The sequence below is a fragment of the Podarcis pityusensis genome, assembly GCF_964106645.2.
Source record: "Podarcis pityusensis genome assembly, chromosome: 1".
NCBI classification, from domain to species: domain Eukaryota; kingdom Metazoa; phylum Chordata; class Lepidosauria; order Squamata; family Lacertidae; genus Podarcis; species Podarcis pityusensis.
This window is the reverse complement of record NC_138028.1, coordinates 126,179,886-126,206,140: the sequence shown is the minus strand read 5'-3', so window position 1 is coordinate 126,206,140 and position 26,255 is coordinate 126,179,886. Positions and strand designations below refer to the sequence as shown.

General features: G+C 43.8%; 2 protein-coding genes across 4 annotated transcripts in view; one reads left to right on the top strand and one right to left on the bottom strand.

Annotated features, from left to right (window-relative positions):
• The window catches only part of GTF3C3 (general transcription factor IIIC subunit 3), a 31,090-nt gene extending 30,014 nt beyond the window's left edge, over positions 1–1,076 (top strand). Inside the window, exon 18 of the mRNA XM_081016577.1 lies at positions 245–1,076. Coding sequence (XP_080872703.1) covers positions 245–367 — 123 coding nt within the window. The 3' untranslated portion in view covers positions 368–1,076. The remainder of the gene's footprint in view (positions 1–244) is intronic.
• A 514-nt stretch (positions 1,077–1,590) lies between these two features.
• The window catches only part of CCDC150 (coiled-coil domain containing 150), a 46,312-nt gene continuing 21,647 nt past the window's right edge, over positions 1,591–26,255 (bottom strand). The window contains exons 13-28 of one of the 3 annotated variants that reach the window (XM_081016150.1): positions 25,809–25,901; positions 25,020–25,103; positions 21,781–21,888; positions 20,458–20,520; positions 16,852–16,980; positions 14,982–15,151; positions 13,539–13,629; positions 13,037–13,206; positions 12,215–12,341; positions 9,827–10,021; positions 7,533–7,601; positions 6,708–6,869; positions 4,842–4,928; positions 3,911–4,036; positions 3,016–3,154; positions 1,591–1,741 (exon numbers count right to left, since the gene is read on the bottom strand). In XM_081016150.1, coding sequence (XP_080872276.1) covers positions 3,050–3,154; positions 3,911–4,036; positions 4,842–4,928; positions 6,708–6,869; positions 7,533–7,601; positions 9,827–10,021; positions 12,215–12,341; positions 13,037–13,206; positions 13,539–13,629; positions 14,982–15,151; positions 16,852–16,980; positions 20,458–20,520; positions 21,781–21,888; positions 25,020–25,103; positions 25,809–25,901 — 1,779 coding nt within the window. In that variant the 3' untranslated portion in view covers positions 1,591–1,741; positions 3,016–3,049. Of the gene's footprint in view, positions 1,742–2,698; positions 3,155–3,910; positions 4,037–4,841; positions 4,929–6,707; positions 6,870–7,532; positions 7,602–9,826; positions 10,022–12,214; positions 12,342–13,036; positions 13,207–13,538; positions 13,630–14,981; positions 15,152–16,851; positions 16,981–20,457; positions 20,521–21,780; positions 21,889–25,019; positions 25,104–25,808; positions 25,902–26,255 lie in introns of those variants that run through there. The other 2 variants (XM_081016149.1, XM_081016148.1) reach the window with 2 other exon arrangements.

Here is a 26,255-nt window from a genome sequence, read left to right as displayed (position 1 = left end):
GGGGTTTGCTTGCGTACCACTTTATAATTTCTCGAGAAGTGTAGCAAATTCAAAATCTGTGTTAAAAAAGAGTATGCCTCCCAGCACTTGCCTTCTGAAAGAGGATTTGAGACCTTTCAGAATGCGAGCTTTGGCAGGCTGGAATGTCTGCGATGGAACTGCTGGGTTGTCATGTATGCAATATGTGACAAGTACCCCTTTTGTTGCGCTTGTTCAGGCAAGTTGTTTTTCTTCCCTCAACCAGGGAATAGAAGCAGACCAGACAGACTTGCGAAGGGATATTGCCTTCAATTTATCGCTCATCTACCAGAGCAGTGGAAATATTAGAATGGCTCGGAAAATGCTGTACACGTATGGAATTGTGTGAGGTGAAAGCCGGCATCGAAAACTGATTGAATGAACTAAGATGGATTACTTTCCTTGCTTTCGAGGAACCTGGAAATACGCTGCTGCCTTTCATGGATATGAGGCTTTGTGACACCGGGCAAAACTATGCTTACAGATTTCTCCAGATTGGCTGAACGTGAAGCAGTCAAGTAGATGGTGCAAGTTTTCACAAAGAGGATCCCTGCTAAAGATTGAGCAGATCTGAGGCGTGACACTGACCCCAACCTGATAGGTGTGCTGGAACATGCAGTGTTCCATACAAATTGTGAACTGAGTAAGTCGCACATCTTAACAGCCAAGCACACGGAATGTGGGACATTTTGCTCAGAATGTACAATTGGGAGAGAGCACGAGTAAACGAAATGTGCTAGATCACTCACCAGCAAAAAGGCTTCTACCTCTTCAGTGGAAGAAGATCAGCTGCCTGCTTTCAAGGATATTTAAACATACATTAGTCCTCTGTGTCTGGAATACCCCATAATCAACGAACCTAGCAAAACCTTTGGATCCTTTTTCTGTGTGTGTGGTTGTCCAACAGTTCATTACTAAGGAGATTCTGAAGTTACTGTATTGTTTGTTTGAACCCATGTGAACTTGTCTGTGAAATCTAACCATTTTCTTGCTTTTCTGAAACCGGAGAGACAGAGATGGTTTGAACTAAAGCTATACCTGCTCACCTTGAAGAAAGACCCATTGCGACTTATTTCTGAGCAGACTTATACGGGATTGTGCTGTAAGGTGCTAACTCTACTAAGCCGCGCTTGATTGCCAGTATACTGCAAAGACGTGTCTGTCTAGTTACCCTTCAGAAACACAATCAACAAGGCAGCCCTGTGTATAGAAGTTTTTAATATTTGATGTCTTAATGTGTTTCAGCTTGTTGGAAGCTGCCCATAGTGGCTGGGGCAACCCAGTGAGATGGGTGGCATATAAATATTTTTATTATTATTAAGGGTATCCGCAACCATTCCTGTGCACAGGACTGCAGTCTTAAACTATGCAGTCACAAGCTCTCTCATTCCCTCCCCTGTCCTTTGCGTGCGTGCGCGCACACACACACACACATATATGTATGTGTGTGTGTGTGTGTGTATATGTATATATATATATATATATATATATATATATATATATATATATAGCTCTTATAAATGAGTTATTGGCTGCTTTAAAATAATTGTGGTTCCAGAAAGGAGCTAAAGCTTGTTTGATTAAATTCATACATTACTATATTTGCAACTGTCATTACTTCTCGTATACGCAACATGTCGTCCTACAGGTGAGCTCACCTCATCTTCGTGTATTGCAGCTTAAAGAGGAAGAAAAGGTTGTTCATCAGGGAGAGAAACACAGACTGTTGTAGAAAACAAGAAGTATACTTTAATTTTTAAATACACACACACCCCTCCTCCCTACACACACACATCAGATTTATATATTACACAGTAGTGGTCAAAAATAAGAGGAAAGATACCAGAAGTACAGTACATTCTTGCCCATGATTTAGGGTGGCTGTGAGGCTAGTTCTGCTTGGTACCCAAGCTTCCTTTTGGAGGCCCAAGCAACTGTTCCTAGCTCTGTGAATTTGTCACCTGCCCCTTCCACTTTAATGATTCTAGAATAGAGTAATCACAGCTTGCATAATATTTCATCACCAATGATATACTGGATTGTTTTGTGCCTTTGGGTTTGCCTTACCTAATAGTTAATGAGCAGAGCAAGGCACCCACACCTCTTGATACTGAGGGAAGAGGATAAGGTTCAGTACATAGCAGGAATAGCCAACATAGATAGTGCTGTTCAGATGTTTTACGCTACAGCTCCCACTATTCCTGCCCTGTCGTCCATGCCGCCTGAGGCTGATGTGGATTCAAGCCCACCATCCTGACGACATCATATTTGCTCCCCCTGCAAGATATAGGTGCGGACTGTTATTGTCCGAGTTGTTATGTTAGAGGGAAAACATTTTCCGCAAGCACTGCACTTTTACAACAGCAGGAGATGTATGTTGAAGGGTAGCTTTGAGCAAGCGCAAGTCCTATCCCATGGAACACGGCAAGCTGATGAAGGGAGACATTTCGGAAACCAGCATTGGTGCATTTAAATAATCTACGACACTGCCCTGTTTTAGGATTCAGCTCTGCTATTTTTCCAAAAGTCCCCAAGGCCTTTACTTACAGAGAAGCCTATCCTGTAGCAGTTACACCCTCTGGGCTGCTTGTGCATGTGTTTGGCCCAAGCTTGCCCCTCACTATGTATAGAGATGTAATTGCAGAGACCCCAGGGGGAAGCATTTAGCAGGGTGGGGGGCTGTAGAAACAGTTTTTTTAATAAAACAGTTTGAAAGTTCCCCAGAGGCATTATAAGAATCAGGAAGTTGAACCCAAAGATTTAGAGGATTCCTAGCTGCCAGTCAAGTTTGTGTGTGTGTGTGTATATATATATATACACTTTTAAAAAAGGACTTTTTCTTCATCCTATAGAGCACAGCTAGTCACACAGGAGGTCTTCCTCTGCTAGCTTCAGGAAGGAGATGGATGCTCACATAATAGGTCCAGCCTTAGGCTCTGCCTAGGTATAGCATCACCGGCAGCCTGAGAAGTGGTGTTCACAGGTACAGGATTATACCTTGCAGCCTGGAACCTCCTGGCAAAGCAGCCCTTCACTTGTTCAGCTCACTTAGATATTTCCTCTTGATGAACTGCAGGTGGTTCTTGGTCTCCCAGCGCTTCAGGCATGCCTGAGAAGGAAGCTTGGTCGGCCTTTCCTGTTGACACATAGGATGCTTAGTCAGAGCAGCAAGTAACTCACAGAACATGCAAGAGAAAATATTGATGTAAGGCAAGCAGATCAGCCTTTTTAGATTGATAGGGCCAGGTTGTAACTCTTGGCTAAGCCTAAAACACAAACCTCTAAAATCCACTAATCTAGTAAGCGGATGCCTTCATCTATCAGAGGAAAGTCAGTCCAGCAAGAAATATCTGGAACAGCCAGATAATCTGTTAAGTTCAGAACAGAGGTGAGTTTTCAGTGAGGGACACTCTCTCATGGAGGATGAAGGCTGAAGGGTTTGAGGAAGAAAGCTGATAAAAGCTTCAACGTCTACAATCCTTTCCATTTGTTATGATTATTCTTCCAATTAAGGTACCAACATCCTTCCTCTTGGAAGCCTCTATGCCTCTGGAAGGCACATGAAATGAAGGACACTGGCAGCCCACCTTAAGAAAGCTTCACCTGTTGGATTTCTTCCCCCAGACAGCTAGTATAATGAGCCATGAGTAAAAAAAAGGGCGCTCTCTCATGAATTCTTCACACTGCCATTTTAAAAACAAACAAATCTTGAGGTCTCTTGGCACAGGCATAAAGATTGATTGCAACCATCTTCATAGCGCATAAAACTGAATTTTTACAGGCACTCCCAGTATACTACTACTCTCAGCAGCAGCACAAACAAGGGAACAAACCATTAGCGAGTCTGTGTCACGACACCTTTTTTGTCTGCGGAAGGTGTTCCCTTACTGACCTCTTTCTCATGCTCCTCACAGAAGTATTCTCCAAGGTTCTTCTGCCTGTTTTTCACCAGTTCACGCTGCAGACTATCGAACTTAGACTTGAACCAGTGGTGAGCTTCCTCAAGGTTAGCAGTTATCTGCAGCAGGGAAGGCATTCAAACTCAGTTACATTCCAACCTCATGGACCAGGGATCCTTTGACACAAATCACCTTGTCAAAAGGTTTTACATCTTTGAACATCTTTCCGTAAAGACTAATCCATCAGGTTAATTCATCATGAGGTGCCTTCCTTGTTCCCAGTCATCAGTACAAGTCTGATAAGGATCAGACATATATCGTACTCCCCAAAACAGGATTGGATCCCGTTTTGTATTATTGTTATATAAAGCAAAATAAATGCTTATCATCTTTTAAGGACCCCTCTTACTGTACCTACCGAGCTCGGCCTCTTAAATATCTTGCTTGCAACTTAATTAACGAAACAATAATATCATTTATGAAAGCAAGACCATTAAATAGGTTTTGTGAAAACCAGAGTGCACATTTGTGGACACATTACAATGTTAGCACGCAAATGCGTAACTAATATTTTGTAATGTTAAGGTTAGGCATGACTGGGTAAAGTGAATATAGTTGTATGTAGAGTAGCCTAGAATACGAGAAATTGTGCACCCATCCTTTGCACAGTAAGGATTTAACAGCAGTGCTGTAATCTGAGGCACAACTCTTAGGAATGTGTCACCTCCAGCTGATTTGCAACGACATTCATACAAGTGTGTGTATATTTCATGTGAATTCCCCCTCGCATGCTCAGAAGTCTCTACGGCTATCATACTGAACTCTCTTTTTCTTTGATACGGTTACACTTCTCGCTGCTCAGCTGCGATACTGTTGTGTTATACTGACATGGCAATCCCTCTCCCTCTCTGCTTCAATACTTACATGTTCTGACTCTTTGCTGGCTTCTTTCAATTTCTGTTCAGTCTCCTCTTTACATTTCTTCAAGTGCCTGACTGTGTCTTCCAAAGCCTTAAATGTTACGGAAAAGTCAGAATGAAATCATTTGCCATTCTTCTGCAAAGCAGTTTGCTCTTAGGTCTAGATTCTTAACTGATGCCCCACACCGAACCTGGAAAACAGAAGCTCACTTCTATGGACCTCTTTGCTATGGGCTTCTTACGATGTACAGGTGAAACTCGGAAAATTAGAATATCGTGGAAAAGTTCAATTATTTCAGTAATTCAACTTAAAAGGTGAAGCTAATATATGAGATAGATTCATGACATGCAAAGCGAGATATATCAAGCCTTTATTTGTTATAAATATGATCATGGCATACAGCTGATGAAAACCCCAAATTAACAATCTCAGAAAATTAGAATATTAAATGAAATCAGCAAATAAGGATTGCAAATAGAGCAATATTGGACCTCTGAGAAGTAGAAGCATGCAAATGTACTCAGTGCTTGGTTTGGGCCCCTTTTGCATCAATTTTTTTTTAATAAGATATTTATTCAGATTTTTTAAAATATTACAATAAAAATGAAAAAAAAATGACAAAAATACAAAATAAAAATAGTTAAAAACACACAGATTTTCCATTACTTATTTTCCTTTGACTTATTTCCCGGACCTCCTCATACCTCCTTTTTTTGTATTCCACTTCAATCTGTTGGTTCAGCAAATCCTTTAAAAGTAATAATATTAAATTTTTACCTATTTATAACCCTTTTTTCATATTCCCTTAAAGCATTACAGCTGGAAACCACTTAATTACTATCCAACATCATTCTAGCATTCATTAATTTTACAATATTTCTGTAGATAATCTTTGAATTTCTTCCAATCTTCTTCCACTGACCCCTTTTGCATCAATTACTGCCTCATTGCGGCGTGGCATGGATGCTATCAGCCAGTGGCACTGCTGAGGTGTTATGGAAGACCAGGATGCTTCAATAGCAGCCTTCAGCTCTTCTGCATTGCTCGGTCTCATATCTCTCATCTTTCTCTTGGCAATGCCCCATAGATACTCTATGGGGTTCAGGTCAGGCGAGTTTGCTGGCCAATCAAGAACACTAATCCCATGGGCACTGAACCAAGTTTTGGTACTTTTGGCAGTGTGGGCAGGTGCCAAAGTCCTGCTGGAAAATGAAGTCAGCATCCCCATAAAGCTCATCTGTGGAAGGAAACATGAAGTGCTCCAAAATCTCCTGGTAGACGGCTGCGTTGACCCTGGACTTAATGAAGCACAGTGGAGCAACACCAGCTGATGACATGGCTCCCCAAATCAACACTTCACACTGGACTTCAAGCATCTGGCATTGTGTGCCTCCCCATTCTTCCTCCAGACTCTGGGCCCTTGGTTTCCAAATGAGATGCAAAAGCTGCTCTCATCAGAAAAGAGATTTGCTTCCTTCCGCAGATGAGCTTTATGGGTATGCTGACTTCATTTTCCAGCAGGACTTTGGCACCTGCCCACACTGCCAAAAATACCACAACCTGGTTCAATGCCCATGGGATTACTGTACGCCATGATCATCACAATTATAACAAATAAAGGCTTGACATATCTCGCTTTGCATGCCATGAGTCTATCTCATATATTAGTTTTACCTTTTATGCTGAATTACTGAAATAAATGAACTTTTCCACGATATTCTAATTTTCCAAGTTTCACCTGTACAGAGCTAGGGGGCTGGGGAAGAGAGCTGATGATGGAGGCCTAAGCAGCCACTGCCATGGAGACAAATGCCAAAATGTGCTCAGCAGCCACAACCCTTTAGCTTGGTGGGGCCGTGGTGCCATTACCTGACACTCTTCCTGAATCCGCTGCCTTTGCTTCTGTTCTGTGACCAGCTGGTTCTCAAGGTTTCTGTTTTCCGTTTCCATCACTTGCTGATTTCTGGCTAGCTGCTGCATCTCGCCTTGCAGGGTTGTTAACTCAGCGACAAATTCTTTGATCCTAAGGGACTACGGCATGAAAAGAAATCAGATCCCATTATGAGACAGACTAAGTTGCGAGATTAATAATCAGAGGGGGAAGTGAGCCATTGCTTTGTTATCATGTTTGGATTGTGTGTTTGATTTGGAAAACCCTCCCCTGGAAAGGCTGATTTATGGTGCAACTGGTCTGGGAAAATTAATGAGCAGACGCTTAGACTGTATTACATCGGAACAGACTAAAATGGCGCCTGCCGCCCAAGCAGGACTTTTGGATCAGCGTGTGGTGATTTAAGGAGAGCCTTACAAGGTTCACACAGAAATATAATGATGTTTGGTTTAACCTGCCTGCGGAAACAACTCAGAGGTTATTAAGAAGAAAAATGATAACAACAAGAAGACTGGAAGATGGGATTTGTGAACATCAAAAGCAGCAGAAATATGAGATGATTGGACCCTCACTGAACTTGAAACATGGGAATCCCCAACAAAATTTAAAATTCGGCAAAATATTTGGACTTTATAACATGTATTGGTATAATTTGGAATAATTAATGTGATGTGATTGGATTGTTGAATGGAAAACTTAATAAAAAATATTTTTTTAAAAAATAAATCAGATCCTGTGACCCCATGCACGCGTTTCAATCTGGTTTCCACTCTCCCACCTGCTGCACAGAAAAGAGATTCTACCTGCTCGTGGTTTTTCTTCTGGTACTGCTGCTTCATCTCCTCCATTTGCCTCAATTCCGTTTCAATCTCCTGGAAATAAATCACAAAAGCGAATAGAGGAACGTCCCGAGAAAACGCCTTGCTTCCATGACAGAACGAAGTTGTTATTAAGCGGCGCCTGCCTCTCTCCTGAAGGTTTGTTCTGATGCCATTCAACAACAGGAAGCATAGTTAAATCTCACCGGATTGAGTGAGGGGGAGGAGAGCCGTTGTTCTGTTATCATGTTTGTATTCTAAGTTCGATGGCAAATCTTCCCTGGAAAGACTGATTTATGGTGCAACTTGTCTGGGAAAATTAATGAGCAGACGCTTAGATTTTATTTCATCGTAACTGAGAAAGATGGCGCCTGCCGCCCGAGCAGGACTTTTGGATCAGCGTGTGAAGATTTATTGCAGGAGAGCCTTACAAAGTTCCCACAGAAGTATATGTTTACTTTAACTCGCCTGTGGAATTAACTCAGAGGCTATTAAGAAGAAAAAGGATAACAAGAAGATCGAAAGACGGGACTGGTGAACACTAAAAGCAGCAGAAATATGAGATGACTGGACCCTTACTGAACTCGAAGCATGGGAACACCCAACAAAAATTTTTAATTTGGCAAAATATTTGGACTTTAGGATATGCATTGGTATAATTTGGAATAATTAATGTGATATGATTGGATTGTTAAATGGAAAACTTAATAAAAATATTTAAAAAAAATAAAATAAATCTCACTGGATTGTGCCCACAAATAGTAAGCCAAGGAGAGAGAGGCTATAGCACTGCCCTCTAAAATAAAGCAATGTTGCACAGCTGTTGTCTTCCTTCCCCTTGGACATAAAAAGTGGGACAGAGTGTTGGGCAGCAAAAAGGGTTATGAAGCAAAGGCAGATTATGGGGACAGCCAACTAAAGGCCCAGGAATTTTAAGCGCTAGCACTGACAGCCCTAAGCAAATTCCTTGTTGCACCTAGGGCTGGGCAAATTCTGGTTTTCAGCTTCGTGATATATATCACCAGCTAAACACTGCGATATACAGTGGTACCTCAGGTTAAGTACTTAATTCGTTCTGGAGGTCCGTACTTAACCTGAAACTGTTCTTAACCTGAAGCACCACTTTAGCTAATGGGGCCTCCTGCTGCCGCCGCACTGCTAGAGCACAATTTCTGTTCTCATCCTGAAGCAAAGTTCTTAACCTGAAGCACTATTTCTGGGTTAGCGGAGTCTGTAACCTGAAGTGTATGTAACCTGAGGTACCACTGTACTGATATATCACAACATGTGAAATAAGGATGGAACTATCTAGAGGCATTGGCTGACTTCACAGTTTTTCCCACACTGCGATTTTTGCAAAACACACATGCACACACATCTTGATTTGAAATACATTGCCAGGTCAAAAATTATGAAATCAGTATCATGATACGGACTTCAAACTGGATTGGGGCGATATATCGATATGGCACCCATCCCTAGATAGATGCAACTTATCCTTAAATTTTCCTACTCCCTCAAAATCATTTGACAAGTGTACCCGGTGAGAAAAGCAGGTAACCGTGGTCTGTAGTAATGAGAGTAATGATGATCCATGTTCTATTACAGTGGTACCTTGGTTTACAACCATAATCCGTTCCGGAGGTCCGTTTGTAAACCAAAACAGGTTGTAACCCAAGGTGCGCTTTCGCCAATGGGGCCTCCCAAAAAAAAAAATTGTTTGTAATCCAAAAAAGGTTGCAAACTTCCGGGTTTGACGTGTTTGTAATCCAAAACGTATGCAAACCAAGACGTATGCAAACCAAGGTACCACTGTACTTAATACTTTTAATGCAGCAATTTCTAAAAATCCAGCCACAATTGCCTATCAAACCTGCTTCTATGGATGTGGAGCGCACACCTTTTGCCTATTTCCAAACAGCATATATAACTGAAAAAGCCAAACTCCTACCTCCCCGGCACTGATCCAACAAAAGACACTGACTTACCAGCTTTTATCTGTGCTGAAAATGCAAAGGAAACTTAAGAGATTACATATCAATGCAATTTAGTACTGTATAGTGCTAATCTACTTCTGCAAGAGCCAGTTGGTTTGCAGCTGCAATAGAAACTAAGTGGAACGCAATGAAGTCTCCTTTGAAGTCTCCAATTATCTATCTGGTATCAGGTTGATACCGAGAGGGCAACTTTCAAAATGGTAGATTGCAGGATGTGTTAAAATCATTTGCATGAAACACACACACACACACACACACACACACCCCTGCACACCGGCTCACCATTATCCTTCCTGCATTTTGCGCGTTGTTAGTCCTGGCATTGAAGTACTGCGTGATTAACGCTTTCTGTCTCTTCAGCTTCTCCTTCTGACTGGCCAGCGCTGCCTCCTGCTCGGCTATCTTTGCCCGCAGTTCCCTGTTAAGGCGTGACATTTCTCCAGATTTAGTGCAGACCTCCTCCAGGGCTTTCTTCAGCTACAGGGCACCAAGAAAGGGCAAGTTCATGCTCACTTCAAGAAGAAGAAAAAAGGGTGCTCAACACTCACTTCTAAACGACGGTTCTGCTCCCATCACCCCAAGAGCTTTCCAGGTCTTGGGTTCCTGTCCTGAAGGCAATTTGTCCAGGGCTTGCTGGTGGAAAGGGGGAATATTTTCAGTCCAGGGGCCACATGAATAGGGCCAGAAGCAAACATGGGTGTGGCCAGAGAAGGCAGGACTTGGGTGAAGAGGTGTCGCCCAGGGAGAGTCGCCAGACCAGGGGGGCGGGGCTTGGACAGCCATGTTTGATACATGGGTCTCAGGTTCCGCACCCCTGCTCTAGGGCTATTGTTATTTCTTTAGAGTAAGACAAGTCCCTGGTTAAATCTCCGGGTAAGCTGGATCAGGGTTTCCCAAACATTGGTCTCCAGCTGTTTTTGGACTATAACTCCCATCATCCCTAAGCTAACAGGACCAGTGGTCAGGGATGATGGGAATTGTAGTCCAAAACCATCTGGAGACCCAAGTTGGGGGAACCCTGAGCTAGATGGACAAAAAGTCTGACCTAGTCTCAAGCTGCTATCTATGTTCCCGTGATTTTAGCCAGCTGCAGCCTCATGAAAATTCACAGGGGTGCATATATCCATGGTGCCAAAAGGAATTGAAGTCTGCCATTTGAACCTTGGTTGACACCTTTAGGTCAGCTCTGAATGAAAATGCCACCCCAGGAAAAGAACACACATTTTATCTTCCTCTATAAAGGTAAAGGTAGGCCTGACCGTTAGGTCCAGTCGTGAACGACTCTGGGGTTGCGGTGCTCATCTCGCTTTATTGGCTGAAGGAGCCAGCGTACAGCTTCTGGGTCATGTGGCCAGCGTGACTAAGCCGCTTCTGGCGAACCAGAGCAGCGCACGGAAACGCCGTTTACCTTCCCGCCGGAGCGGTACCTATTTATCTACTTGCACTTTGACGTGCTTTCGAACTGCTAGGTAGGCAGGAGCTGGGACTGAACAACGGGAGCTCACCCCGTCGCGGGGATCTGAACTGCCGACCTTCCGATCGGCAAATCCTAGGCTCTGTGGTTTAACCCACAGCGCCACCCGCGTCCCATCTTCCTCTATACAACCCCACAAAACCTAGAAAATAAAATAACTGGCTGTTAAGTCGGGGGGGGGGGCATTGCTTCTAATCATAGCCCTCTTTGCTTCCCTAGGAGCAGTTTCCATCCAGACATTTTGCTCATGGTTGTTTAAGGTGTGGGTTGCTTTACAAACCATGAATTAACCTTGAACTGTCTCACAAAAATTCCAGTGAATAGCTTACTTCTCCAACTTTGTTTTCTCTTCCACCTGCTCTTTCATCACGTCTTAAGAGGCAATGTTGGGTTCTCACAATTCCAAGCCACAGTTCAAACAAGCCATGGTTAGTAAGCCAACAGCAAACCGTCGCTTCGAATTATTGTTTTGTTGACAATAAACAAACCAGTTATGTGTGAATACTGCCCAGCTGCCATGGTTTAACAAATGCTCAGCCACAGCTTAAGAAACAACAATTTAGCATTATGTGCAAACTAGGTTTAAAGGACGTTGGCCAAAGAGGAAAAGAAAATCAGAGCCATGGCACTTACGCTGAAATTAACTTATTATAGTAATATTGGACTCAGCTAAGCACATTTATTTATTGAGAGTTGGAAACTCAAATATATGGGAAAATATTCAGTTTCTGGATAGGATAAAAGCTTTTCATTTCTTTAATATAAAGAAAATGCATTCTATTTCCCTCCTGGTATGTTTGCATTTTGTAAAAAAATAAAGGGAGAATGAAAGGAAGAACAATTCTAGGAGAATTAAAAAGAGAACACACAAAGAAAACCATCAATTTGGGTAAGAAGGTGGAAAGAAGAGTGAAGGGAAAGGAACAACATATCGAGAGAGTATGAAAAGTTGAATGTGAGGGTGGGGAGAATGATCCATGATTTAAAGTTGGCTTGCTTGGAAGCCATTAACCAGAGTTTTCCAGGTTCATACGTAACAGGAAGCAATGTCTAAGTGCTGAATCCTGGCTTGTTCAGCTACTTGCCCAAAGGGAGCCCGTGCATATCCTGGCTTATGAAGCCAGGATTTTCACCTTAGCATTTACGTGCAACCGTGACCACCGAGAAAAACTCAAAACTCTTCCACCTCCTCACACCTCAGCCGATTCCTTTTGAGCAGCCTTCTTGGTTACTTCCCGTTCCGTCTGAAACTGTTTCTTCAGAGTTTCAAGGCGATCTGCATACAACTTTACTTCCAACTTGGTTTCCTCAATTAACTGGTCCCTTTAGCAAGGCAGAGGGAAATAGATTAACAGGAGGTTGCTCACTTTTTCAGGAAAGTAAAGTCTGAAAACATGAAGCACTGATGCTGCCCAAATGTAATAATAATAATAATAATAATAATATTAATAATAATATTAATAATTTATTTATACCCCACCCTTCCCGGTTCAAAAACTGGGCTCAGGGCAGCTAACAAAAAATTTAAAACACTTTAAAACATTTATAAAAGCACCATAAAATACAGTATAAAAACATGAATAACAATAAAATTCAAAAATCAATTACATAATCCCCAGGGCTGAATTGCTCCTACTTGGGCTAGCGAAGAGGCCAGGGGAGAATTAGCTGTGGGGTCTCAGAGCGGGTGATCTTCATAAAAGGGGAGGGGGAGGGAAGAGAAGGGAAATAAAAAATCAGGCTGAATTCAAATTAAAGGCCAGGCGGAATAGCTCTGTCTTACAGGCCAGACGGAAGGAGGTTAAATCCTTTTTCTTCCCTTTGCAATTCATTCCCCACCTAGACTCTGGGTTCCTCAGACAAATTTAAAAGCTGCAGACCTCCTCTGCACATTTAGGCCCCTGCCTTGCCAGGCTGACGGCTCAGCAGGTAGCAAGTTTCTACTGCCTTAAAGGTCAGATCCGGAATTCAGCTGTTCAGACTGGAAAGGCAAAATCTCCTGCCTATTTAAGTCTTACCTGCATTCCATTAGTTCCTGGCACTCGGCTTCTTTGCTTTCCAGCTCATCTCGAATAAGCATCAGCTTGCTTTGCAGAGCACTGTTGGTCTGCAAAGTTTGCTCTAAATTTTGGGCAAGTTTCTTGTTGTCTGCTTTGGAGGCCTCCAGAATTTTACAAAGAGCTTCCATCTTTTAGGGGGAGAAAAGCACAGGGTAGCAATGATTCTCTTTATGAAACATACAGTTGTGAAACAACAATTTTATTCAGATGATTAAACAACTTATGCAGCTGTCGCTATGAATCTTAATCTGGGAATGGCTTCATGGATGGGGAAAAACCCAGTAAAATGAACAGTCAGTTGCCAAATATACATTATGCTCAAACTAATTACACCAATTATTTATGGACAAATGAACTTTGTTCCTGCTTTGCCGGATGCAATCCTTCCAGACAGGCCATCTACGCTGAATGTATTGCTGGTTTTAGTCTATTATAGCCACTGGAAGATCATGATTTTTACCTTAAAGCTGTGTTGAGATTGCAAGGTCATTTTGCTGTGGCATTCCTCCAGCTCTGCCTCTAGCATCAGAATTCTTTGCTGGCTTTGGGTCCTGCAAAAGCAAGCAAAGAGACGATGCGAGAGAGAACACACAAAGGCAAAGGGCAATAGGGAAGCTTCCTCCATGTTTTCTTCCATCAAAAAAGAGCCTCAACTATGACTGAATTAATTCCACTCTGCTCTTGAGGCATACACAGTTGAAAGACTCCTTGAATATTCTCAGACAATGGTTTGGTTTGCACATAATGCTAAGCCGTGGTTTGCTTAGCAAACCACATTTTAACCACGAGTTGTCCCACAGACGATCCAACAAACCATAGCTTGTTCTTCAAAGTTTGCATTGTTTTCCAGCTGCTCCCTCTTCATGCCTTTGTAGTTTGCCAAGCTTCCGAGGTGGGGAGACACACCAAAGGCTAGGACTAACGCCGTAACACCAAGCCGTGGTTAAAGCAAACCATGGTTCATACGTCAGCAACACACCATGGCATCAGACTGTGGTTTCATGGTGCTGAACAAACACGTTAGGCTGCTGGGCAGGGTTCACACGCAGCACTAGACTATGGTTTAATCAATTGTCATTTAGATAAGCAATGGCTTGTACTGTTTTGCTTCCAAAGCAAATACTTCGCATTTTACATAAAGCATCCAAATTAATTACTCCTGGTTTTCCCAGTGGCATCAGTACAAACAGCATTCAAGGTAACTGCTCCACCCTTTCCTTTTCCCAGTGTGAGAGCCAGTGTGGTGTAGTGGTTAAGAGTGGTAGTCTCATAATCTGGGGAACCGGGTTCGCATCTCCGCTCCTCCACATGCAGCTGCTGGGTGACCTTGGGCCAATCACACTTCTTTGAAGTCTCTCAGCCCCACTCACCTCACACAGTGTTTGTTGTGGGGGAGGAAGGGAAAGGAGAATGTTAGCTGCTTTGAGACTCCTTAAAGGGAGTGAAAGGCGGGATATCAAATCCAAACTCCTCCTCCTCTTCTTCTTCTTTTCTTTTCTACAAACGTATTGAGAGGCCCCTTCCAGGTCCCTTGCCTTTCTTCCATTCATTTTCAGCCTAGTCAATGGTTATCATCATTCCCTCATTTGATCTTGATCTAGCTGAAGTTAAGTACCTCTCTCACAATTTCTACCCACTCTGCAGCCAGTTTCTTATTTTTAAATGGAGACCATAAATCACACAGTGTTTCGGGGAAGACCATTTGTAAAAAAGCAGATAGTCTGAAATGATTCCCCCCCTGAAATGATTCCTTATATTATTGTCTGCAATTATCATCTCCCCCCCCCCCCTTATATTATCCAACTCAGTGTGTTTTTTAAAGTTCCCACTAAATGTGTGTTTTGCTTTAAGCTTTGTTCCACCATGTACCTGGAATGCCATACAAAGCAGGGAGCCAAGTTACCTGTCCTTCTTTAGCTCAGCCACCTCGGAATCCTTGCGTCCCAGCTCAGTCTGAATCTTCTCCAGAGCCGCCTGCATTTTGTTATGAGAGCCCAACACATTCTCCAACATGGCTGTCACTTTGGCATTGTCTTCCTTCGACTCTTCCAGCTTGCGTCGCAGATTAGTCATCTGAAGTACGAAAGGAGAATGCAAAAGAGCAGGGGGTCTCAATCACGATTACTTGGGATGGTATTGGGTCACAAGCGACAGCAGAGGGCCTGCTTTGCTTGCTGAAGGTCCCAGGTTCCATTCCTGACATTTCTACTTCAAGGATATATCAGGTATCCTTGGCAAGACCTTTGAAACACTGGATGGCCAGACAAAGACCTTTACAGTCGTACCTTGGATCCCAAACACCTTGCGAGTCAAACGTTTTGGCTCCTGAACAACGCAAACCTGGAAGTAAGTGTTCCAGTTTGCGAATGTTCTTTGGAACCCAAAACGTCTGACGCGGCTTCCGATTGGCTGCAGGAGCTTCCTGCAGCCAATCAGAAGCCACAATTTGAAAGTCGAACGTTTCAGAAGTCGAACCGACTTCCGGAACGGTTTCTGTTCGACTTCTGAGGGACCGGTGTACTTTGGGCTCTGAGAACGTCACCTCAATTTCCTTCACCCCTGATAATAAGCATTTATAAAATGCCTTTCCTGAAAATTGAACTGTAGTGCACAGCCAAAATCAATGGCAATGAGACTGGCAGCTGCGTGCTGTCTGTTTGTCAAATGTTTGCATGGGTAAACATACAAATTGGTCAGTTTTTCTCCTCCTTCCCCGTTTTATACAGAGACATTTAATTTTAAAAAACTGGATAAGACTTATATCTTCCTTCAAGAAGCTCCACCAAGCTCACACAAAGTTTGCCAAGGTATTCTCCCATCCAGGCACCAAAAAGGAGACCTACTTGGCTTTAACAAGATTGACAGCACCGCTTCCCCTCAAATTATTTTTTGTGCCCCCAATTTTGTACCTTGGTACCTCGCAGACCAATACGAAAAACAAAAATGAGGCCTCAACGGCTGATTCATTTCATTCATTCCAGAGATTTCTATCCTGGCTTTCAAGACATATGTTTTCTCAAGGCAGCTCACAACAAATATAAAACAATTTTCAAATAGCAAACATCAATATCTAAACGATTAAAAACATTTCCCCCCCTAAATAGCAAGCATCAATATCTAAACTACAGTAGTACCTCAGGTTACAAACACCTTGGGTTACAAACACTTCAGGTTACAGACTCTGCTAACCCAAAAGTAGTACCTTGGGTTAAGAACTTTACCTCAGGATGAGAACAGAAATTGTGCGCCAGCGGCACAGCGGCGGTGAGAGGCCCCATTAGCTAAAGTGGTACCTCAGGTTAAGAACGGTTTCAGGATAAGAACAGACCTCCGGAACGAATTAAGTTCGTAACCAGAAGTACCACTGTATTAAAAACTAACACAACAGCATCAATGAGCTCAGCAAACCAATACAAGGAATGACAGAATGATTTAAAATTTAAAAATAATTTAAAACAAAGAGGATTGTTAATTGAAAATCCAGTCCATCTTCTCTCTAAATTGGCCCTGAGTGTGATTGTTTCCTCTTACACCATGTTGATTTTTTACTTCTTAGATGGGGCCAACTCTAATAATGATTCCAATCTCTAATAATGATTCTTACGCAGAAATAAGACAAGGTTTCTATTTGGGGAATTAGCACTTGAAAAGCATCCGCATCTCAGGACGGGAGTGACAGGTGATGTGGAGGAGAAATTTCAAAGCACACATTGTGGTAGGTTTGCTGCAACGAAGTCCGGACAAAGCTAAAGCACCCAAAGAACATTTTCTACCTTGTGTTTCTCTCTCTCTTCAGTTGCACTTATTTGCCCTTTGAGCTTCTGGTTCTCTCTCAGCGCTTCATCACGGGTTTTGACGGTCACAGAAAAATCGTCCTCTCTGCAGACAAGGGCAGACTGTGTCTTTTGCAAAAAGAGAGGGGGAGGGGAGGAGAAATGGTTCAAAGAGTACAGAAAAGATTTTCAGAGCATTTGGGCATCCTTGTCTTTTCAGCCCTGTAGATAAAAGTACAAGACAAATGGCCTGATCAGGCCCATTAAAAACACTGATAGGGCTGCCATACAACCAGTAATTTCTGAAAGGCGGCGCTTCATCCTGGATCTTAGACAACTCAATCAAAGAATCGCATGCCCCAGTTTTTACTTTTTGAAATACGGCAACCCTAAACACTGACCAGCCCATTCTCCTACCTGTGTGCCACGACGTTGTAAGGGCTTTGACGAGCTATTTGCTCAGAGGTTTTCCAGTAAAAAGGTAAGTGTAAAGGACCCTGGACGGTTAAGTCCAGTCAAAGGCGACTACGGGGTTGCAGCGCTCATCTCGCTTTCAGGCTGAGGGAGCCAGCGTTTGTCCACAGAGAGCTTTCCGGATCATGTGGCCAGCATGACTAAACCTCTTCTGGCGCAACGGGACACCATGACGGAAACCAGAGCGCACGGAAACACCGTTTACCTTCCCACTGCAGCGGTAACTATTTATCTACTTGCACTGGCATGCTTTCAAACTGCTAGGTTAGCAGAGCAACGGGAGCTCACCCCGTCATGGGGATTCAAACCGCCGACCTTCTGATCGGCAAGCCGAAGAGGCTTGGTGGTTTAGACCACAGTGCCACCCACAGCCCAGTTTTCCAGGACCTCCATTTCCCCAGTTCATATTAGATCTAAGGCGCACACAGTACATGGACCATCTTTTAACATACTGCCACGTTTCTCAATTTGGATCAGACCTCCTGGTTTGAGGAGATGGGGGGAACTCATCCATTGAAACACAGTATTTCGTAAGTAATAATAGGATAGGTACGCCGCTTCCCAAACCACTGGGGACACAGTGAACGCAGAGTAAACGGGAATTGTGTGCACAGCCTCAGTTATTAGGTTCGGCTACATTTTATGCCTTTTATACATTTTGTACATTTATGCATTTAGGGATGCGGGTGGCGCTGTGGGTTAAACCACAGAGCCTAGGACTTGCCAATCAGGTCGGCGGTTCAAATCCCTGCGATGGGGTGAGCTCAGTCCCTGCTCCTGCCAACCTAGCAGTTCGAAAGCACGTCAAAGTGCAAGTAGATAAATAGGCACCGCTCTGGCAGGAAGGTAAACGGCGTTTCCGTGCGCTGCTCTGGTTCGTCAGAAGTGGCTTAGTCATGCTGGCCACATGACCTGGAAGCTGTACGCCGGCTCCCTCGGCCAATAAAGCGAGATGAGAGCCGCAACCCCAGAGTCGGTCACGACTGGACCTAATGGTCAGGGGTCCCTTTACCTTTACCTCTCCATCTTCACCATTTTCAGGCTTGGCACTCACCCTCTGAAGATCTGTCCCCTCATTGGTTATATCCCACTCAGCTTCTAAGTCGCTGGTATCTTTTTTAGTGTCCAGCTTTTCTTTCATGGCCTTTATAGCCCTGAAGAGAACCCTCGGAGAGGCAGGGGGACAATCCCCACACTCGGAGGCAGCCTCCCTTCCGGGCAGATCTATCATGAAACGAACTCTGCGCTCAGGGGAGCACGCAGTGGAAGGTCGCCCACGAAGTCCCTTGGTCTCACAGGCCAGGCATGATCTAAAACGCTCATTGGATTTCTGCGGCCAGCAATTCTCAGATGACTTTCTTTTTTGGAGAGGCATTTTTACTATAGCACTAGCTGCCCGAGCAGAGGAAACCAAACAACTGGAGAAGGCAACGCGAGACGAAAACAGATGCCCCTAACGTCTGGCAACTTAATGGTTGGCAAGGGCTCCATTTGCAAATCCTGCCTCTCAGCCCAACGACGAGTCAATTTATAAGAGTTGTTGCGTCACTGAGGGAGTCTAAAGGAAGCCATTTTAAATCTGCGCTTCTTGGTGGCTGTTTGAAGTTTAAATGCTCAACAACCCCTCCTATCCAAAGATAAATCAACATGTGTTCTCTCTGAAGTCACCAAGACATCACCCTGCTCTATTTGTGATGTCATGAGGCCTAACCTCTGAGCTCAAAGTGTGACCCAAGCAGAGTAGAACAGCCCACCAATCCGGTTTCTTCCATTTAAATTAGGGGGAGGAGTTGCACAGACCGGTAAGTAGACCATAGCTGTCAACTTTTCCCTTTTCTTGTTAGGAATCCTATTCGGAATAAGGGAATTCCCCTTAAAAAAAGGGAATAGTTGACAGCTATGAAGTAGACCTGAATTCCACTCCTGATTATGTGTTTTTAAAACTACCTCTACACCTAATGTCTTTTTCGTTGTATGCTTGGTTTAGACTCCTTGAGAGCATAGATGCTCCTCTCCTCATCTTGTATCAACACCACTCACCTGATTACTTAGGAATGGCGTACCTTACAATTTTCCTGGATTGTATTAACCAAGTCCTATGTGGAGCAGACTCACTGAAATTAATGAACCTAAGTTAGTTGTGCTCATTAGCTTCAATAGGTCTATTGTGAGTAGGACTAGCTTTTAAAATCACCCTCTGTATTTCTCACACATGGACAAGGTGCATTTGAGCAATTAATCTCACACTGTGTTTCTTCCTAAAATTTAACGTAAAGGTAAAGGGACCCCTGACCATTAGGTCCAGTTGTGGCTGACTCTGAGGTTGTGACGCTCATCTCGCTTTATTGGCCTACAGAGCCTAGGGCTTGCCGATCAGAAGGTCGTCACTTCGAATCCCCGCGACGGGGTGAGCTCCCGTTGCTCCCGTTGTACGCCGGCTCCCTTGGCCAGTAAAGCGAGATGAGCGCCGCAACCCCAGAGTCTGCCACGACTAGACCTAATAGTCAGGGGTCCCTTTACCTTTACACACACACACACACACACACACACACTCACCCCTAAAGTGGGAAACAGCTTCTGGGCAGGAAGTTGTGTGTGTGTCAGAACAAGCTAACCACGCCCCCCTTTGGCGCCACAGCTATCCTGGAGGCAGTAGCGCCTCGCATTCAAGCGCTCTAGTCCTCATGACAACTCTGGGGAGGCCCAAGCAAGCCCAAGCCTTCCCTATGGCTTTGGGAGCTATAGAAAGTGATGAACCCTCAAGCCATCTCTTTGGCCCAGAGGCAATCATGCAGGAAGACAGTGGACTTGGAGGAAGGACAAGGTGGAAAGCCTTGTCTTCCTTGGCCGAGTTTCTCCCCTTCCCCCTGCAATATTTCTTCACTTACTAGCCGTACCGAGAAATCATATATTCATATATTATATTCATACTGAATATAAAGTCCCAGCACAGATAATGCATTTTGAAAGCAGAGTCTGGCCGGCCTTACAATGCCAGAACGATGATCTGAACAGCCACCGTTTGTTCTTATTCTGTATATTTGTCAGAAAGAATAGAGTCCTTTGCTGTGGACCCTTTGCTGTCCAAAACACGAGGGTGTTAACTGAAAGACATTGCCATTGGTCCAGTACCTGTTTTAGCTTTGCTTCTATCCTCTGCGTGTTGATCCTAATGGAGGCAAGTTCGGCATTCATCTGAAAAGCGAGGCAATAAAAAGCTGAAACAAAGCTCTTCAAAGACAGTTCGTTTCCACCAGCAATTTTTCCTGAGCTCTCTGCATTCCATGCATCCATTAACACCCATGGAATCTGGACACTGGCACAGAATTTATTTTTTTTGAAAAACCGAATTACAGTGGTACCTCGGGTTACGTACGCTTCAGGTTACATACGCTTCAGATTACAGACTCCGCTAACCCAAAAATAGTTACTCAGGTTAAGAACTTTGCTTCAGGATGAGAACAGAAATCGTGCTCCGGTGGCGCAGCGGCAGCAGGAGGTGCCATTAGCTAAAGTGGTGCTTCAGGTTAAGAACAGTTTCAGGTTAAGAACGGACCTCCGGAACGAATTAAGTACTTAACCCGAGGTACCACTGTATTCTAGCGACGCGGGTGGCACTGTGGGTTAAACCACAGAGCCTAGGACTTGCTGATCAGAAGGTCGTCACTTCGAATCCCCGCAACGGGGTGAGCTCCCGTTGTTCGGTCCCAGCTCCTGCCCACCTAGCAGTTCAAAAACACGTCAAAGTGCAAGCAGATAAATAGGTACCGCTCTGGCGGGAAGGTAAATGGTGTTTCCGTGCGCTGCTCTGGTTTGCCAGAAGCGGCTTAGTCATGCTGGCCACATGACCCGGAAGCTGTATGCCGGCTCCCTCGGCCAATAAAGCGAGATGAGTGCCGCAACCCCAGAGTCGGCCACGACTGGACCTAATGGTCAGGGGTCACTTTACCTTTTACCTTTACCACTGTATTGTTTTCCATTCCTAATGCTAGTGCAGAGTAGCTGCAAAATAGAATAACAATACCTGACCAATGCTCAGAAAGCTTGATTAAGACTTCTAGCACTCTGCTTCCAAATGCCAGGAAAGCCAAAATATTGCTGTTTCATTAATGCAGATAATATGAAAATATGCACCAAGCATAATGGGCAGTATTCTACTATCAGTGCAAGGATTTCCACTAGCACAGTGGGACTCCCCACCCCATCTCCTGAGTGCATCTTGCACCCTTCCCAAATCTGCTCTAAATGATTGGGGGAACCCCTAGGACAGATTTTGGGGGCACACAGGGGGAGGAGAAGAGTGGGAAGGTCTGTTGCACAAGCAGAAATCTTTGCGCTGACTTTCTGAGTACAGAATCTAATTATGTCATGGCACAAAGAGGAATTTCCCCAGCTTGTCCTTCAGCCCAGAAAGACTGGCAACCCATGCTGTAGGTCAATATAACTGGATCGTACCTGGTTACACTTTGTCTCCAAGGCGGTGTTCAGCTTGCGAAGCCGGCTGTTTTCCGAGCGTGTGTCCTGGAGGGACTGCGCCTTTTCTTCCAGCTGCTTCACTCTGGTCTATGATAAACGAAAGATGACACGTGTTCCAGAGCCTTCTAAAATACGAGCCTGCGATCTGGAAACAGGAATGGCGTTTGCCAAACTCGGAGGAAAAAGGGGTCCAATAAAGGCACAATCCGGGTGGTATTTAAATAAAACCCACACCGGCCGCTTACAGCTACTTTTCTGCGAGTTTGTGCAGGTACCTTGTTTTCAACTGAGAAAAGCTATTTTATGAATGCTGTCCTAAAGATACTTGCATGAAAGCTAAGACCCATTTAAATGAATGAGACATATTTCCAAGTGAATGGGGTCTGACGCGATACTTGGCAGCTCCCTGTGATCCTGAAAATGTATGCTTCCTAGCTGGTCACTTATTTCTGTCTCCATCCTCGTCTTCCTGTCTAAATACAGTGGTACTCAGGTTACATATGCTTCAGGTTACATACGCTTCAGGTTACAGACTCTGCTAACCCAGAAATAGTGCTTCAGGTTAAGAACTTTGCTTCAGGATGAGAACAGAAATTGTGCTCCGGCGGCGCGGCGGCAGCAGGAGGCCCCATTAGCTAAAGTGGTGCTTCAGGTTAAGAACAGTTTCAGGTTAAGTACGGACCTCCGGAACGAATTAAGTACTTAACCCGAGGTACCACTGTAGTCATAAAGACTCCAAATGCAAGGCATCATTTAAATCAGGCATAGGCAAACTCTGGCCCTCCAGATGTTTTGGAACTACAACTCCCATCATCCCTAGCTAACAGTGGTCGGGGATGATGGGAACTGTAGTCTCAAAACATCCGGAGGGCCAGAGTTTGCCTATGCCTGGTTTAAATTAAGACTTTCCCCCTTCCTTCTGCCTCTGTAAAGCCTATCTGTTAATTTCTGAGGCTGGGAGATTGGCAGTGTGTGTTTGTGTGTGGGGGGGAATGTATATTATATAGTTATACAAAAAAAACCACCACCGTTAGGGGTTTCCTTTTCACCCTCTCCATGCCACACCAGTGAGGCCGAGTTGTTGATTACTGGGGCCAGATGTCAGAACAGCAACGTCCAAGGCCATGTTAAGGAGGAATGTGTGTATGTTGTTTGGGAGGAAGCAAGATCTGTTTTTTCTCAGGCCAAGTGTTATTCAAGAGGTATCAGAAGGAAATGTTTGAAAACTTATGAACGACTATTATAGATAGATAGATAGAAGAGGGTTTATTCCACACTTGACTGTTTTGAGGACAGGCATAAAAAGGCATAGCAGAAATTGGTAACTGGACAGGTGATGTGTAGGGAGAAGGGATGAATGTATTTTGAAATGATAGTTGGAAAAAAGTTATTTTTTTTGGAAGCAGCAAAGGAGGGAGGAAAATGGAGGGGGCACCTGGGGTGGGAGGGAAGCCCAACTTTCAAATCTGTATTGAATTTGTATTGATTTGGTGACAATTCGTTAAAAATTATGGAACATCAATAAAAATAATTGGCAAAAGGGGGGGGGAGGAATCTGGTTGCTTTGTTGTTTATGGGCACACTTGGAACTGAAAAAGAAAAAAAAAACCATAGCGGAATGCCAGTGCAGTCTGGCTAGAGCCAAAATCAAATTTCAGGCTTCCTTTGAAAGCTTCAGGGGTGCCATGGAGGCAAGGTTCCCACTTACCCACCTCCAGACGCTGCTCCAATGTTAAACAAGTATCAAAAACCACATCAGAAGGACCAGTTGCTCTGTTTCTTACCATAGAAGCACCACCTGGGTTGGATCTTGCCGAAAAGTAGTTTACATGGTACTCCTGTAACGCTTTGAAGCAGGGCCGAGGAGCCTCCAAGTGCTGTTTAACACCACTTCCCATCAAACCCAGCTGGCATGGCCAATGGGCAGAGATGATGGGAGTTGTAGTCCACCACCATCGAGAGCCACAGGCTCCCCGCCCCCGATTTAAAGGGTCCCTGCGCACACCGCTTTCAAAATAACAAGCTCAAATGCATTCAGCATGATGGAGCCTTCTTTCCTTTTCCTTTCTTTAAAAAGTAATAATTTTATCTCGTAACAATACAAAGCTACCTCAGAGGTACCATCTGCCATTTTGCTTGGATGAAGAGACTTTTTAACAATGCACACATGCACTTACAAATTCCCTCTCTGCAAATTATTGCTGTTTGGGTTTTAATTATTTACTTGTTCATATCCTGTATTTCATTCTGTGAACCGCCCTGAGATCTTATGAAGAAGGGCAACATATAAATTTAAATTTTAATAATAATAATAATAATAATAATAATAAATCATACTAAACAGTGCCATTTTTCTAGAAAAAGGGTGCCGGAACGCAACCTGAAAGCCTCCCTTGTTCTCTTAGAATGGCAATGGCGCTCCTTAATTCCTTAAGGAATACATCAAAATTTATGTGGAAAAAGTAGAATTTCTGACAGATATTGAGTGAATCCAGAAAATGATTAGAGTGAAAGGAGAGTAAAGTCAAGATAGAAGAAGAGATTAAAGAAAAATAAAATAGCGTAACAAGAATGGCTAGAAGTCAAGTCACTTGGTGGGTGTCCGTGTGGGTTAGGTGTGTAGGTATGTTGATATGTACAGTACAGGTAGGTTTTATAAAGAGTAATGTAGGTATGTTTTATGTTATGAAAATAAGGTAGTGTGTTGTGTATGTGTATTGTGTAAATGTGTATGTATGTGTTTTATATCTTAATAAAATTTAAATTTTTAAAAAAATAGAATGGCAATGGCGCCCACCTGAGAGGTGCCGGAACTGAATTCCGGTGAGTTCCGGCTGAAAAAAAGCCCTGATAAGGTACAAAAGCCTGAGAACTAAAACGAAACAACCAAGTGGCCCTCAGCAATAAAACCACAGTTGGCCCCAGGATTTTGCTGCTCTTCTGCGTAGTCATCACTCAGCAGCCTTTCAAGAGACAAAAGGATGGCTGCATGGTCAGCACTACTTGGGCTGTGTTAACACCAAAAGACTAAAGCTCTAGTATTCTGATGCATTCTACTCTTGAGTCCTTTTAAGCTGGGTGGGAGCAGGGAGTGGTGATAGTTGTTCATCCCCACCCAGGAAACAGCAGCACTAAAAAGAGCAAAGCTCTATCGGCGGGGAAGAACTGAGAGAAGGCAAACAGCCAGCGGCCGGCCTTACTCCACAAGGCTGACATACCTGAAGTTTCCCTTTCTCGTAAGCCAGTTTATTTTTGGTGTCCGTCAGCTCTTCCAGAACTTGCTTTACTTGCTGTTGGGCATTCTGGGGGAAGACAAAAGCAGAGGTCATTCTCATTCACTCACTGATGTCTGCATTGCTCATTTAGAAGGAATGGGAGAAGAAGCTGTGGTGTGCAACAACAGCAACCATTACCGGGTCATTCTCTTTCCCTTTCAAAAAGGGAATCCTAACAGTAGCATTGTTCAATAATTTGTGAGCAGCCTGGTCAAGAGCCATCTAAAGGGCCACTTCCTGGGCCTGGTAAGAGCCCTCAGATCTCAGGTTCTGATTCTCTTGCTGGACAGAGATGGAGAAACCAAGATCTTCACTGTGGTCCACCACCACGGCGGAACAGTTGAAATAACATAAGCAAGCCAAATGAAACAGGCCATTTGCCTTAGCTCAGAAGCAGCCAGTGTGGGGTGCGCCTTACAGATGTTGTAGGACTACAATTCCCATCAACCCCAGCCTGTATTATGGTCAATGGTCAGGGATGATGGGAGCTGTAGTCCAACAACATCTGGGGCCACCAACATCTGGGCTGTCCCACCTTAGCTAATTAAAGGTATATTGAACATGGATATTAAAGACTGGTTTCCCAAAGAAACAACAAAACTCTTAGCATATTGGTTCTATATTGCTTACTATTTGTTCTTTTTACAGATTACTTTTCTATTTTTAAGGGAGAAGCTTGTTCTAGTATCATGAAAATATTATGAAATTTTTTCTGCTGAGACTGAAAATTACATGTTGGTGTTCCAAGGCAGCTTCCCGCTCCATTAATTTCTTGTTTTCTTCTTCCAACACCTTCACGGTATCTTTGAGAGGACCGATTTCCAACTTGAAAAAAAGAAGGGAAATTTACATTATTATTTGCTTGCTTCTTTATTTCACCAGGCGAATTCAAGGCAGATCACACACAAAAAGTAGTCTTAACTACTCACACTGGCGTGCTTTCAAACTGCTAGGTTGGCAGGAGCTGGGACAGAGCAACAGGAGCTCACCCCGTTGCGGGGATTCGAACTCCCAACCTTCCGATCGGCAAGCCCAAGAGGCTCAGTGGTTTAGACCACAGCGCCACCCGCATCCCAGTTGCTGGTACACCACCAACAAAGGCTGTTGATGTCCCAAGCCAAGTGAGGTCACATATGGCTTTGTATTCATTTTAACATCAGTTATTCTAACTGAATTTAT